General features: G+C 33.6%; 1 protein-coding gene across 1 annotated transcript; it reads left to right on the top strand.

Annotated features, from left to right (window-relative positions):
* Positions 1–6439: 6439 nt before the first annotated feature.
* Positions 6440–15913, top strand: LOC147410136 (65-kDa microtubule-associated protein 6-like). Its single transcript, XM_086432372.1, has 12 exons — positions 6440–7013; positions 7837–8040; positions 9803–10069; positions 10166–10381; positions 10818–10973; positions 11054–11213; positions 11292–11443; positions 11989–12076; positions 12146–12219; positions 12301–12375; positions 14338–14655; positions 15370–15913. The coding sequence occupies exons 1-11, from the start codon at positions 6930–6932 to the stop codon at positions 14641–14643; spliced, it is 1782 nt and encodes a 593-aa protein (XP_086288498.1). The 5' UTR covers positions 6440–6929; the 3' UTR covers positions 14644–14655; positions 15370–15913.
* Positions 15914–16800: the final 887 nt, after the last annotated feature.

Genomic DNA, 16800 nt, shown 5'->3' with positions numbered 1-16800 from the left:
AGAAGTTATTATCAAATCAGAAGGATCAAATTGGAGTCAGATTCGATCCATTGACAGCCCTAGTACACCCACACCAATATTCCTCAAGATTCTCATAACTTAGAAATCTCGAGAAAATCCACTGGAAGTGGCCCTAGTTATCACCATATTTTATTTTCCTTTTTTGGGACAATATTATACATCTTATAGATATTAACACCATCACTTTCCAATGAAAAAGGAAACCTATATATATTACCAAATGGTTTGGAAATGGACGTAGCTTTTGAAGTCCTATTTACTCCCAAGAATACCTATGACATTCAGAGTTGATTCACCGCCAATGCATTAATTCTAGATCATAGACGTCAAAATCAATATTTGAAGATATTTCTATCCATCATTTGGAAATTATTTAATGGTTGTTTCCTGTCATTTGATTTGCGCATCAATCAACATCTAAGAATTGCCAATCAAGCTGAACTTTCACTGTGTAAGACCACTAAGAAGTGGACTGAACAACCTACCGACCTAATCATCGTTATGATAGTCTTATCTCAAAGATTTGGGGTCGGATATCCATCCATGAATCATGTTCGTCCATTGCATTTTGTTCAGAAGCATGTCTTTTGAACCCGTGAACCTAATACAAAATAAAAAACTCTACTTTGATATTATCTTACTTCAAAGTTATATGGCCCTTAGATCACAATAACTTTATTATATAACATTGACCTTTTTAATGGGGAGCGTTCGCCAAACAATCTGAAGGGGACAATGTTGGGAGGTAAAATTTGTCTTATATGACTTAAACATTTTGAATTGGGCTGATTTTTTGTGAATATGATCTCTATCAGTCCAATATGAAACCTCCAAATCAAAAGTTATTTACAAATTAATGATAAAGATTGACGATCCATAATTCTTTAACTTTGTAAACAACTTTTGATGGGGTTAGACGTTTTAGATTGGACTTATTTTTTGCAAGGATGATCTCCTCACCATAGAGATCATCCTCACAAAACATTAGCCTAATCCGAAATTTTTAAGTAATATAGGACAAAATTTATTTTCCAAGATTGTCCCCCTAAGATTGTTTGTCGAAAGCTACCCCTTTTTAATAAGAGCTTAAAATCATAAGTTAGTTGGTTGACACTTACATATTCCAATGCAACTTAGAAGTTGTAGAAACAGATTTAGATTGCCATCCAAAAAAAATCGTTTTAATATCATCAATTTACTATGTAATGTTATTTAAATTGTAGTATTTCTGAGGGTTTTTTTTTTTTTTTTTTGAATAATTTAAATTTCTTGAATCCTAAAATATTATGTAAAATTATGAAAAGTTAAAGGGTAGATACAATAATTTTCTCTTTGATGAAGTCAATAATGTCATAAAAATCAAGCTTAAAATGGTATAGCATTGTAGGAGATTTTCACATTATATTTAAATATATCATTTTAGAGATCTCCATTACTGTTTTTTTCTTATCAGCTTTGAGTTTCTAATGAACAAATAAATGCAGTAAAAAATTGTAGAAAATGACACCAAAGCAATGTGGGATCCAATATTTATCATCCAATGGCAGCTGCAGTTTATATATTTACCCTCTTTCGTAGTCTCCATGTTCAAACATCAAACCAGGATTATATTTTAAACCATTCATGGTTTCAAAACTCATCTGAGACCAAGACGTATTGCTTGAGTCATCTCAGTTTCAGGCATGGACAACACGTATGGACAAGTCAATGTATCGGATAAGATTTAATACCCCACATTCATTTTTCTCATTGTTGAACGAGACGTCTCAAACTCGTTTGAGACAACTTGGTATCTGGCATGGATGAGACGAGACATGAAACCAAGTTTTAAAACCATGGTACCATTAAGATGGACATACAAGGTTACTCAGTAACTCGTCAACTCTTTGTAATCATGCATCCCTATGATTTGAGTCAACTGCACTCGAATGTCGTACGAGTTATTTTTTATCTTGGAGGACCCCCTTTTGGTTCTAATGATGGTTTGTTTTATGATTAATAATAATTTTCTATTCTTTTAGATAACACATTGAATCGACCCACTCGTGATTTATGACGTCAACTCAACTCGACCAAATTTCAAGCAAGTCAAAGCTTTAAGTATTAAAACATTGGTTGGTGATGCAAAATCATTAAGAAAATAATGATTAAAAAGGCTATGGTGGTTGCTTAGCTCTAATCATGTAAGTGACTTCCATGCATTTATCTATTTGGAAAAGTATTCAATTCTTGTCACCAAATCCACCACATCAACCACTGTTTCCAAGTTGTTTTATATCGTTTTAGCTGAGATGCTAATTATGTTGGTTGTTGAAAAATCAATTAGGCAAATAAAGTAACCTTAAAGATCACTATTTGATTACAATGGTGTCACCTACTTAATTAAAGGTTATCAACCAAACCATAGCCTTATTATTCTAGCCAATCTTTAGGGTTTCGTGAAAACAAGTTATCGCGGTTTAACCCCAAATTAAGGGATCTACATTTATTGAGTAAAAGTTTGTTTTCCTCATTTTTTTCTCCAACATTTTAAATTTGACTAGTCAGTAATCATACAGGGTAAAAGGTAATTGCTACACAAAAATTTCTAGAGAGCTACTATTGGTACCCTAACTTTTACTTATTACACGCCAACTAAGAATAAAAGAGAATAAGTTAATAGTTGAGGAGAATTAAAAGTTGGGGAATCAATAGAAGCTCTCTTTTATTTTTGGGATTTTGCCTAAAACATGCACAACTTATGTTAAAATTAGGGTTTCGGTGCATTGTTCATTTTAATTCTCAATACATGTTTTTCTAGTGAATTCGTCACTTTTATAATAAATGCATTAGTAAATAAATTGCCAAAAAAATTGTTGATAGGGCAAAAACATTGGTTTTTTATCAGCGAATTCATAGATTATTAACGTGACGAATTCACTGGAAAACCATGTTTTGAGAATTAAAATGAACAGTGTACCGAACTCATAATTTCATCATATTTAGCACACGAAATTGTTTGAACCAACGCTATAATGTTTTGTTACGTTGAGATAATAATTTGAGCCAAACCTTTGTTATATTTGACGAGTGTGTTTAATTTTTAATGGGGTGTGATAAATGGTTTAAGAAATTAGAGTGTAAGAAGTAAAAATTGGCGTGCCAATAGCACATCTCCTTTTATCATGTAGGGATGGCCATCATTATTCAAAATTTTTGTTGAGTATAACTTTATTTGGTTGTTAGTGTTGAATTTGAAGGTATTAAGTAAGTTTTCCACCATGAATCAAGGATCGCTTTCAACTCGAAAAAAAATTGATTTATATCAAACTGATGTTTGAAATACTCATTTACCCCGTTTGAATTGTTTTAGATGTTTCCAAAGGAATATTTTTATGAATTATTAAGAATTTTTTTTGTCGCTCAACACCTTCTCTTTTCTAGGTAGATGGAATGACAACATCAAAAAGACCATGGATAATCAATTTATAAGTTAAACATATTGTTGTAACTTCTACGTCCCAAAAATCTCTTGGAAGTTTAGAATTTAAGAGCATCGTATAACTTCTCTTGTAGTGATTCTATTAATTCTTTTTGCCATTTCATCGTAATATTATAACACATTTGGGACCATTTTCTCTTGCCTTTTGTCGTGGTCTTTATAATATTGGATCAATAAATTTGAAGAGTACTTCCCACCATTATCTATTCTAACTAATGTAATTGAGAAAATTTACAATGTTTTCTCTTAATAGTTTTATGAAACTCTTGGAAAAAAAGAAAAAAATGAGAAACACTATCCACCTAGTCTGGATAGTACTTCAAAAAGTACTTCTAAGAGTATTTATATTCTAAGTACTTCTGACTCTTATATCCACACGACCTATAATTTAATGATTTTATTAGTTATATCCATAATTTCCTTGATGTATAATCAACAAAGTAAGATAAAAATATCTACACATTGGACGACGTATATAGAAATAAGCCAATTCAATATAAAGTAAGATAATTAGTCCTATATCTAATACAAAGTTATTCACAATAATTTCTCAATTCTCTATACATTGTGTTTGGATTGAGAGAAATGGAAAGAAGAGAAGAGAAAATAAATGAGTTTCTCTCCATTTCTTTTGTTTGGATTGTTAAGTGGGGAGAGGAGAAAAAAAAATCGAAGAGAAAATGAGAGAAAAATAGGTGAGTTTTCTTTCTCTCCAAAAGTGGAGAGCTGAGAAGAGAAATGGAAAGAAAGCCTTTTAAAATATTTTATAATTTCAACTTCACCCCTAACTCTCTTTTAAGATATTTTAAAATTCCAAAATTATCATCAATTCTCTCATGTCAATCCAAATGATGGAGAGAAATTGAGTTTCTCTTCTCTCCACTTCTCTCAATCCAAACATAACTGTGGCCCTAGCTTTCCAGCAGTGATACTAAAGAGTATTGTTAAAGTGATCAATCCCCCCATTAATGTCAACTCATGCCCAATAACCCTTCTTTAAAGTTTAAGTTTACTTATACTTTAATTAAAGAAGCTTTATTACATTTTTTTCTTCATACAATTTGTGTAATTTTTTTTTTTTTAATAATGAATCAATCATACTTTCATGAGATAGCACATTGTTGAATGATGGAAATCACATTTGGATGTAGCTATTCTTATTTGGGATCGGACATACTCTTCAATTTCCTAAATTTCCTCTCGATTGATACATTAATATGTTTTAGAAAGAGAGCTTCTATTATCACACCAACTTTTGCTAATGCCTACGAAAGATGTTTGTTAATTCTTTGGTGATTGTTATTTTGCATATGATTGAAGAGACTTTAACAAAAGTTGGTGTGGCAATAAAATCTCTCTTTCTTTCTAAATTTTTCAATACCTTAATTCAAATCATTCAACTTTTTATATATGAAAAGTTAAATCCATATTTATTTGAAATCAAATAAAGATTAATGTTGGAGTGACCTTAGTGGGGGGACCTCTTGATGTGGTCGTGCACGTATGCTCGTAGATGCATTTTATCGAGATACAAGTGAAATGTATCTACTAGCATGCATGGGCCACCATGTCAAGATGTCCCCCGTATATTCTCTATTGAGGTCACTCCTACACGACTCTCAAATAAAAGATAAGAATAAATGACAATGAAAAAGAAAAGAAAAACATGCTTATAAGTTGGTATTTTGGTTTGAAAAATAGGCCAATGCTTATATTAGTTGAAATTAAAAAAAATTAAAAATAAAAGACAACAAATAACTTTTTTATAAAGTATTTCACTTATTAATCCCAAACCCAAGTACTATTTATATGTTCTCCCTCAAGGTTAGAAATTTCTTTTCAAACTTTTTTTTTCAACTGAGTATCAAATTTGTCCTTCACGAAGCATTTATTTTTTTATTGACAAGATAACTTCTCCTTGTAACGATTTAATACATATAACAAAAGGATATAGTGTCATCATATTGGACAAAATGAACAACAAAATTAAAAGATTATCTATTTTAAAAGATAAAGATATTATTTATTTTCAATTAAATCATTAAGCATCATTCCTTTTTTCTTTTTTTGATAATGGGGGGTTCCGAATCAGTAGGCCCGACTACTAAGGGCAAGGCAACTAGCCTCTTAGAACATCATATCTCACCCAAATCCCCTAAATAGATGCAATACTTCACAAACCACCCATTAAATGAAGTAATATTTTAATGGTATTAGATATTTTGCATCCAACATCTTAGATTCTATAATCAATTTTTCCAAAATTTATGATCAATAAATGGTTGATGCCGTTATTTAGAGGATGAATGCGATCAATGCTTTTTTAAGGGAACCATTTGTACTAAGAAGTACATGGAAATAAAGGCACGCATGTGCATTTCCCCTAAGTATATGAGATTTGCTATTGACACTCCAAATTTTATTTATTATATTCTAATTAAAAATAAATAAATAATTGAAAATAATTAAAAGTTGTAGTGATGATAGAGCTCTCTCAGGTTTTTTTTTGCTTTTTTGCTAGATTTTTATTTTGGGGCTTTAGGATTTTATATGAGTCTCGTAATTGTGAACAACTACCCAAATTGTTTGAATGATTGTTATATTATTTTGGAATGTTGAGATATAATTTTAATCAGTAATTGGGGTGCAATAAATAATTTTAAAAATTGGGTTGTAATGAGTAAAAGTTGAGGTGTCAATAGAAGTTCTTTATTTGAAAGATGAATACCCTTATTAGGGGAAGTACATGTAAATAAATGCATGCACGTGCATTCCCGCTTATATATAGCGTAAAAATAGGAGAAATCTAAACCGTCAATATGAATAAGAAGATCTACGGTGATGAAATAAGAAACAGATAAAATACTCTTATGGAGAAACATCATAAACTTACCCTTTTCTTTCTTTCACTCTAAAAGAAGTCTTTCTTTTCCACGAGTATCTGTACATTTTGTGTACAATCAGTCACTCAAAAACCCTAAATGTTCTCTGAGTCTGAGTTCCATTTTCATTCTCTTAATGATTTCACACACATTACTTCCTTCTTAAACCCTAACTCTCTCTTTCTCTCTGATTCTGCTTAAAACATCTTTAATGGCGTTTTTTCTAGCTTGATTTTTGCCTAAACACTTTGCAGTAGAGAGTTTCCTGTATTACTAGAAAACAAATTCTGGGTTATGGAGATGGAGATTCTTCTTCAAAGCTTGAGAAAAGGGTCTTTAATGGAGATTTCTGAAGCCTCTTCATAGCTCAGATCTGACAAAGTCTTTGGGTTTTCTTTTTCTCTTTCTATAAGCTGAGCTTTGAAGACTTCTCTTCAGTCTCTCCTCTGTTTCTTCAGTTCTTTAGTGATCTTTCTTGAGAGAGAAAGAGAGAGGCAAAGTGAGAGAGAGAGAGAGGGAGTTTGTGGTGCTGTGTCCGTACAATAATGGAAGCTCTTAGAAGTCCAAATGGGACCAACAGTGTCCGTATGATGGGAATCAGTTGTGGTGCTTTACTGTCAGAACTTCAGGTGCTCTCTCTTTCTCTCTCTCTCTATTTCTTGCATTTGTTTTATTGTTAGTTTTCTTTGTTCTTCTCTTTTTGTTTTCTATCTCAAAGGCTGGGTTTTGGTGGATTCGCCTTTCATGATTGTTGGATGGATGGGTTCCTGAATCCTGACTTCTGTGGTGGAAAAGAAATCTACTTTAGGTTCTTGAAATTTTTTGGATTGGGAAAATGTAAAGGTGTTTTAATTATGAAATTAATCACTTTTCCCTTCATGGATTTTGCAGAGGAAACAATTTTGAGATTTCTTATGAAGGAACCAAATAAGTGGTTTCTTCGTCTGTTTTTGCCCTTTTTTCAAAATTTTTTTTTTGTTGAGAAATTTAGACTTCTCAAATCAAGTTCACACTGAAGAAAGCTCTTAAAAATCTCTCCTTTTTTTTATTTTTTTTATATACTGGAAATGGACATTTGACCTGGTCATGAGAATTGGGTGTCAATGGGGTTTCCAGTGTTCAAATTGGGGGTTAGAATGTTTTTTAAAACATTTTTCACTGCAGAGAAATTTTTTCTCCGGAAAACTCTTTTCCCAGAAAATGGTACTGAGAATATTGACTCACCAATATGGGAAATTGTTTTCGTAGGAAAATGTTTTTCTCGCAAAAATGCACAATTGCAAATAGCATTTTCCCAAGGAAACGATGTTCTGGTCGATTTTCCTCCACAATCATATAGACCCTTAGTCAATTGGATTATAAGTTTTCTATCAAAAGAATATAAAAACATGATTGGGGTTTTAAAATTATGAGTTTTTTTTTTTTTTTTTGGGATAATTGCTATGAACACAGCATATATGGAATGAGATGGGTGAGAGCGAAGCAGAGAAGGACCGTATGCTGTTTGAGCTCGAGAGGGAGTGCTTGGAAGTGTATCGAAGGAAGGTTGATGAGGCAAGCAATGCAAAGGCACGACTCAATCAGTCTGTCGCGGCAAAGGAAGCTGAGCTTGCGACACTTATGGCTGTCCTTGGGGAGCATAGTCTTCATTCAACGGTACACCATTGCAGGCTTTAAGAACCAACTACATTTTTATTAGAGAAATTCTATTTGCCACACCAACTTATGCTAAAGTCAACCCAATAATATGTAAATCACCAAAGAGTTGGCACATCTTGGGGGTGCCGTTAGTAAAAGTTGGTGCCAATAGAAGTTCTCTTTTATTATTGCCTTTCTTTTTTGTCTACACTTGCTTTAGTAAAAGAAGGGAATGAATCCTAAAGATACAACCTAGACAGGTAAATAGTCTCAAAATGCTATACAAGAGAAAAAGAGCCTAAGAAAAAATTAAAGCAATGCACTTCACTTGAAAGACAAAAACATTGAAAATGATCCTTTACATACCTTTGGAGTAGATTAGCAATGGGCTTAGACCCATTTCTCAGTTGATGTGATGTAGGGTGGAACACACACACCTAGAGTTTATGTTAAAAATCTGGTTCTTGGGTGAAATCCCAATAACTAAGAGTAATGAAGAATCTCTATGTTGAGTAAAACAGACTAGAAACTTCAATCTGGTTTTAGATTGATGGAAATCAATCGCAAACAGTAAAATTAAGAACCAAGATCTGGCTCTTATGCTAAGAAAAAACAAAGAAAGGGAAGAAAAATCTCTTCTTTTATTAATCAATCTTATAAAAAAAACTTATTTCTTCACTGAATTTGTTTATGTGAGCTCCTTATATAGATAATTCCATAACAACTTAGAAACCTTCTAAAATACTAAAAAGTAACCTCAGAATCTATCTATAACATATTACTAATCTTCTAATCCTATTAGAATTCAATTTGGACATCTAAAAAGACTTCTAATAATAACCTAAAGAATAGAAATGAATTTTAAACATAATACAAATTAGAAACTAACTAGGAAAATAATAAACTTTCTAAAATTGAAATAGAAACTAACTAGGACTACTTAAGAAACTTCAAAAATAGAAACTCAATGAAAGAAAGAGTCCTAAGAGAAGTTGGACTGGGTCTTGTGAACCGGTCAAAGCTTGGGTCGAGTTGATTCGGTCAAACAGAGTTCACTCGGTCAATGTAGCTGATTTCTTTCTTCGATGCATCTTAAATCGATTATAGGCATTCTGATAAGTATCAGCAAGGGTATTTACATCATGATGTCAATTTGACACATTGCAAAATGCAAAGCAAGAGCAATGTTGAGGTTGGTCGTTCAAGTCCATCTTACCCAACAAAAAAGAGATGATTAATAATAGAGTGAACTTTGATCTTAAGACCTATCTTCTCAAAGTCTTCCTCCCTTCCATTAAAGATTCCATTACTCATTTCCTTTCAAATCCCCAACCAATCTTGAAAGGAATTAAGGACCAAATGATATGGGAATAAAGCAAAGGGCCTTTATTTGATGATGACCTCCACCTAATTCCTCAGTATGGGCCTATTCGGGACCAAGGGGTCTACAAATGAACGTGTCTCCAACAACATGGCAGTGAAAATCCTCGGGTATTTTGGGTAAAGCTTTAATGATAATGATGTAATTACCTGAAAATACAAGTCTTATTTGCACTATTTAATAAGAATAATCATCAAGTGCAAGATTTCTTGGTTTTGCGACTTTTGTCGAGTGAGATATTATCATTAAGACACGAACTCACGTATCATCACTTCATCATCAAATTAATGAAGTTTCCATTTCTCATCAAACAGCCACAAATCTCAATAATTCAAAATTATGCATTTGAATCAGTTGAATAATGAGTCTTTGGTGTGGACAATGTTATGAATTTTTCAGATACAAACAGAGAAAAGGTCAGCATCATTGAAAGAACAGCTTGCATCCATCTCACCATTAGTAGAAGATTTGAGAAAAAAGAAAGAGGAACGCATCAAACACTTTGCAGAGATAAAGGCACAAATCGAGAAAATCAGTGGAGAGATTTCGGGGTACAATCACGTTAATGATGTTGCAATTAGTTCCTTGGACATGGAGGGTCAAGACTTATCAGTAAGAAAGCTTAATGAATATCAGACACATCTTCACACCCTACAAAAGGAAAAGGTATGCCATTTACATGGAAATCAGTTCTCTCTGTTTTTTTTCCGTAGAGAATTTTGATGGATTTGCTTCCATATTACAATATTCTGTTTCTTGCAGTCTGACCGCCTTCACAAGGTTTTGGAGTATGTAAATGAAGTGCATTCTTTATGTGGAGTGCTTGAATTGGATTTTGGGAAGACCGTGAGTGAAGTGCACCCAAGTCTGGATGAAACAAGTCCAGAAAAATGCACAAATATCAGTGATATTACATTGGAAGGTCTAGATCAGGCCACCCTTAAGTTGAAATTGGAACGGAAAAACCGGATTCAGAAGGTAAACAAAATCTAAGATTCTGTAGTTTTGACCTATGTTACCGAGTTCATTAATATAATAGTGAACTGCGAATGGGTACAAACCGAACCAATTTGAGGTTATATTTGTAGTGGGTTCATTAAAAACAGCAAACCTAACGAACCCCCATATCTTGGTGAATTTTGAGAGAGAGCCATTATTCTAAAAATTCCAAAAGATACCCCTTTGTTTTTAGACTGATGAAATGCCCCCTTGACCTGAGTCTTCTTCTATGAGATTAACACAAATGACTTAAATATCCACCACGAAGTACCTTTACAAACCGTGTTCATTCAAGAGTGGCAAACCACGAACCGTGAACCCGAATTCTATCCAAATGAATCAACAAACCAGGTAACATAAGTTTTGACGGTTATTTATTCTCTGAAATTTGAGTAAACCCTGTTTTGAATTGTAGTTGAAAGATATCCTGGCATCATTGTTCGAACTTTGGAACTTAATGGATTCACCCGAAGAAGAGAGGAGGTGTTTTGGAAAGTTAACTTTCATCCTTGGTTCATCAGAACCAGAAGTTACGGAATCTGGCATTCTTTCACTAGAGATTATTGAGCAGGTTTGAAGAATGACCCTCACATGGACTTCTGTTAATGTTTAGAAAATAAATCCTTAGATCTCAATTTTGTCTCTTAACAGGCGGCGACAGAGGTTGAGAGACTAACTAAACTGAAAGCCAGCAGAATGAAAGAATTTGTTCTGAAAAAGAGGTTAGAATTGGAGGAAATTTGCAGAAAAGCACATATTGAGCCTGATATGAGCACCGCTCCTGAGAAGTCTAATGCATTAATAGACTCTGGTATGGTTTATATTACTTCAGTTGAAATGTAGAGCTAACTATTAAGGTTTGAACTTAAGTGCAAATTTTCTTGTTCAGGGCTCGTGGATCCTTCTGAACTTTTGGCTAATATTGAAGCACAGATAATAATAGCAAAAGATGAAGCTTTTAACCGAAAAGAAATTATGGAGAGAATAGACCGGTGGCTTGCAGCCTGTGAAGAGGAAATTTGGCTTGAAGACTATAACCAAGTAAGCTATTACCTATTACATGGTATGATTTCATTATGCATGGCCGTTGCCATGATTTCATTGCGTGTGATTTTTCAGGATCTATTAACACTCTTCTTGAAAGTACAATTTTAATTAGTTTTGGTCGGTCATCTTGACCGGCTTCTGTATCTTTTTTTTCTTCTTAATACAATTTTATATTTATCAAAAAAAATAATTTTAAACTCTTCTTGAAGTACAATTTTATAGAACAAAGATTTTCTGTTTCAAAATTTATGTGCTAAGCTGATGAACCAATGGCATGACGCCATGTGTATTAAATGAGGAAAAGTAATTGGTCAATAGAGAGAATTTCAGAGCAGTTTAAGTGTTTTATTTTAGTATTTTTTTTCAGTAGACATGGCGTCATGCCATTGGTTCATTAGCTTAGCACATAATTTTTTGAAGTAGCAAATCTCTGTTAATTTTATATAGTTCTGGGTGTATCATCTTCAATTTTTTTTTTTTTTTTAACAAGAGTCTGGATCCTGGCTTGCTCTTAAATTTGATGGTTTTACTGGATTCAGGATGATAACAAATATAGTGCTGGAAGAGGTGCCCACATAAACCTAAAACGTGCGGAACGTGCTCGAGTGACTGTAAACAAGATTCCAGGTACCCTCTCTCTTTGTTTCTCTCTATTTTCTCTCTCCTTTGGAGCTAACAAAGTTCTCCATTTTCCAGCTATGGTAGACAATTTGAAGAACAAAACTCTAGCCTGGGAAAAGGAAAGAAAGACGATGTTTCTATATGATGGAGTAAGTTGGGTTTTTTATCGGTTAGATCAGAGATGTGTCATTTTATCGCTTTTCTCAAGTAATCATACCATGTTTGTTCAGGTACGACTATTATCAATGCTGGAGGAGTATAAAATAACCAAGCAACAAAAGGAAGAGGAGAAGAAGCGCTATCGGGTATTGTTCATAGTGAAAAAATTCTCCGATTTTCTTAAGTTGTGTTCTTCCAAGAGAGATTTACCCAACAGACCTATCTGTTGCAATTTCATGAATCAGGTTAACATGACCAACTTCGTAAGATTGAAAATCTTACTAAGGGTCGTTTGGTCCACATGGATTACCAAATTGGCAATCCAACACCACGACCTTCTAGATTTCATTGAAAAACTCATTAAGAAGAGATTAAGAAAAAAAAAAAATCCTTTTTGAGCTTGATAGGTGTCGAAAATTGATGGCTACTAAACTCCCAAATTTAAACTAAAATTCAACAGTGAAAATTATTATTTTTCAATATTTTTTCATAGTTCTTAGGATTTTGTCCTTTATATCCACATGGCATTAGATCACTAGATTTCACCCATGCCCTCTTTCAGGTTAATGGGGTAAAAGCGAAAAAAATAAAGTTGGAGGGGTATTATTATAAAAAATTGAAATTAAAGGGGTAAAAGAAGAAAAATAATAAAATGGATTAAAAGGGTAAAAGAGGAAATATAGTAAAGTTAGGAGAGGTGAAGAATAAATGAAATAAAGTGGGTCCTAATAAACTATACCTTGATGGAAACGGTATTATTAAAAAAAAATTGAGGTTTTAAGGGGTAAGAGATGAAAAACAATAAAGTATTTAAAGGGTAAAAGAGTAAATATAGTAAAGTTAGAGGAAGGGGCATCCTCTTTCCGGTTTAGGGGGGTAAATGTGAAAAAAATAGAGTTGGAGGGATATTATTAAAAAAATTAGATTAAAGGGGGTAAAAGATGAAAAATAACAAAATGTATCAAAGGAGTAAAAGATAAAATATAGTAAAATTAGAAGAGGCAAAGAACAAAGGAAATAAAGTGGGTCCCATGAAACTATAGTTTGATAGGAGATTTGACCCACAAAACTGTTATAAAAAAATTGAAATTAAAGGGGTAAAAAATTAAAAACAATAAAGTGGATTAAAGGGGTAAAAGAAGATATATAGTAAAGTTAGGGGAGGTGAAGAACAAATGAAATAAAGTGGGTCTCAACAAACTATAGCTTGATGGAATGAGTATTATTAAAAAAAATTGAGATTAAAGGGGTAAGAGATGAAAAACAATAAAGTGGATTAAATGGGTAAAAGAGAAAATATAATAAAGTTTGATGGGGCATCGTCTTTCGGGTTAGAGGGTAAAAGTGAAAAAAAAAGAGTTGGAGGGTTATTATTGAAAAAAATTGATATTAAAGGGGCAAAAAATGAAAAATAATAAAGTGGATGAAAGGGGTAGAAGAGAAAATATAGTAAAATTAGAGGAGGTGTAAAGGAAATAAAATGGGTCATATGACACTAGTTTGATGGGAGGTTTCACCCACAAAATTGTAGATGATGAGAGATTTATCCTAGTTGGATTTGTCTACACAAAACTGTAGTTGTTTGGATGTTTGTGTCACACACAACTGTTCCAACTCAGTTGCATTTTATTAAATAGATGTTTTTGGATGCGATAAATTGATGCAGTTACCAACCACTCCAAGGTATGTTAAGTAGAAAATTAACCGCATCAAGTAAAAATTTATGATTTGGATACCCATTCCAAGGTTTGCTGGGTAACAAACTTGGTAAAGTAACGTTTGGTGGGTAATAAACTTGATAAAAATGCAACACATTAGGTTTGCCAAGTAAATCTCTCTTCTTTCAATTGACGATTTTATCCTGACTTATTCACAAAGCTTTGAAAATTACATTTTTATATTATAGTTTAATATGAAATTTTGCAATTTTATTTTATTTTGAGTAATATTATATTTTTGTTTTTTTGTGATTTTTCTGAACTTTTCCCTTGCCAAAGTTTCTTGAATCCTGACTTTGTCACGATGGTATTGTTTTGTTCCACATTTTCGGCTCTTTGGTTTCCCTATAAACAACACTACATTGACATTTATGTCACCCCTTTTAACAGGATCAGAAGAAGCTACACGATCTTCTTCTTACGGAGAAGGAAGCCATGTACGGATCTAAACCAAGCCCAAAAAGAAGCAACAGCTTTAGGAGCCCAAACGGATACCGTACAAATGGAAACGGGTCCATGACTCCCACACATCGGCGGCTCTCAGTTGGCAGTGCAACCCCTGAGCTCCTCACACCCCGTTCCCAGTCTGGGCGTCAAAATGGCCATTTCAGAAGGTTGTCAACTACACCACTGAACTTTGTGTCCCTATCTAAAGAAGTTTATGGTTCTGAACCGGGTTCTCCCCCCTTGGGTTGAACTATCTACATTGTAAGACATCTCTCTTTTGTGCTTTTCACTTTTTCCTCTTATTCATGTTGTCGTGCTCTCAAGTCAGGACTTGAGGGACTCTGCCATAATACCTTGGAATCCATAATATTTTAACTAGGGGTGCAACTTGGTCTGGTTCAAACCGAGAACCTAACCAAACAGATGGCTTTGTACTAAATTTTTTCGGTTTGGAACAAGTTGTAGTTTGGCTCTGGGTTAAGAAAATGGAGAACCGGTCAATTTTGGTTTGGTTCGGTTCTCAGTTCAAGGCTTGTATAGAACCAAATCAAACCGATAACCGAATAATTTTTGACGTATTACCTTTTAATGATTTAGGACATATATTAGTGATTTGTTTGTTCATGGATAAATTGAGGACTTTTTTTTATGGATAGATTAATGATTTATTATATGAAATTTTATGTTCCTTATTTATTTTTTTCCTTAAAATTATGTTTGCTTCCAAACAGTTATATAGGATATCGGCACCCATAGAACCGAACTGAACTAAACCAACCTTAGATCAGTTGGTTTGGTTTGCTTCTATGGGCAGTTCTGTTCGGTTTTTGGTTCTTATTTAGTGAAAACGACCTATGTCGTTCGGTTTTGATTTGGCCACAAACCGAACCAAATTACACTCCTAATTTTAACAGTCTGTCAGCGTCAAAATTTGAAGGAGTCGAGTATTGATTCTTTCTACTCTCTATTATGCAGGAACAGCAAAGTTTAGTGAATGTACACTAAATTGATAAAGCGGAAAACATTGTGAATAAGAAAGGATTGATTGTACACTAGTGTTTGATTGTAATTTGTCAGATCTTCCAGGATGCCATGTTTGATATTTGAGGACCTCTATATATTGGTTATTATCAGATGTGAAGAATTAGCGGATTGGTGACAGTAGAGAAGCTGTTGGCTTGTAGTAGCTTGAGTTATTGGTTAGCTTTGTAGTCTCTCTTTGTTGAAATAGGAGCTGATATGTAACTGTTATAGTACTGACCATTTCGTGTGGATTTCGAGCATTGTGTTGGCACATGTACATATTGTTACAATGTGTAGGTGACTGTTGTAGGCCTTCTGTCTTTGTTCCGATTGCATATCGTAGACTTTGTGATATTGAGCCCACCACTGAGGGAACGATATGTACAGCAAATGCCAGTGTTGGCCTAGGATCTGGATTCATGAGGTGCGTGGAAGAACTTTGACATCTCGTTCATTAACAACCAACACGATTCAGTCAGGTTATTTTTCTTCTATATTTACTTTTAGAGAACTTATATTTTCACACCAGCTTTTACTTGTTACACTCCAAACAGCGAAAGTAAATATGGTGGTGCAGAGTTGCCTCTACTCTAGCATGGTTTGGTTACATTTGTGGCCTTCCAAATGAGTTGAGAAAAGGGTCATGGCTTTTCGGGCTATATCATGGGTTTTGAGGATTAGGTGACTATTTGTAGGTGGCCTGCACCATTTTTTTATTTTTTTTTGGTGGTTTTCTTTTTCTGACCCATATGTGGTGTGTCTATATACAGATCTGGTGTATAAGTAAGAGTTGGTGTAGCCATATAAGCTCAATATTTTATTGGACTGACAAGCATGATCCATCACTTCTGCTGTAGTTGTTAGCAACCAATCTAGAAGATTAAAATCTTTCTTAAACCACTTAAATTTTATGCCACTCAACATGTTGGAAAGAACAAGAAATGCGTTGCCAATCTTTAATGACATTTGCAGTAGTGTGCCCAATGCCCATTTAAGCATAACCACACAAGGCATTTATGGGTCAAGAATTGTGGATGGAGAATGAATGAGAAAATTGTTTTTCCTAAAAAAGGTGGGTTTTCCCACCTCAATTTTTTTCTAGGAAAATGATTTACCCACCTAATGATTGAAGACAGATGGGCTCCAAGTTGGCACCATTTGTTTTATTTTGTTGATACTTTTACTTCCTATTAAGTGACAAACTAATCCAATAATTGAATTGGACTGTCTGCTGTTCTGCATCCAAACTCTCAAGGACATGGAATGTGAGACAAAAGTACTTATTGGTTGTGCAGTATTCTTAATAAATAAAAGGATAATTTAGTTATATCTCCCTACAAATTTGATTATATTAGGTTTACCCTCTTGCAAAATACAAGATTA

Source organism: Akebia trifoliata, chromosome 2, assembly GCF_017979445.1.
Source record: "Akebia trifoliata isolate Shusen 1 chromosome 2, ASM1797944v1, whole genome shotgun sequence".
Taxonomy (NCBI): domain Eukaryota; kingdom Viridiplantae; phylum Streptophyta; class Magnoliopsida; order Ranunculales; family Lardizabalaceae; genus Akebia; species Akebia trifoliata.
This window is presented reverse-complemented; position numbering and strand designations above follow the sequence as displayed.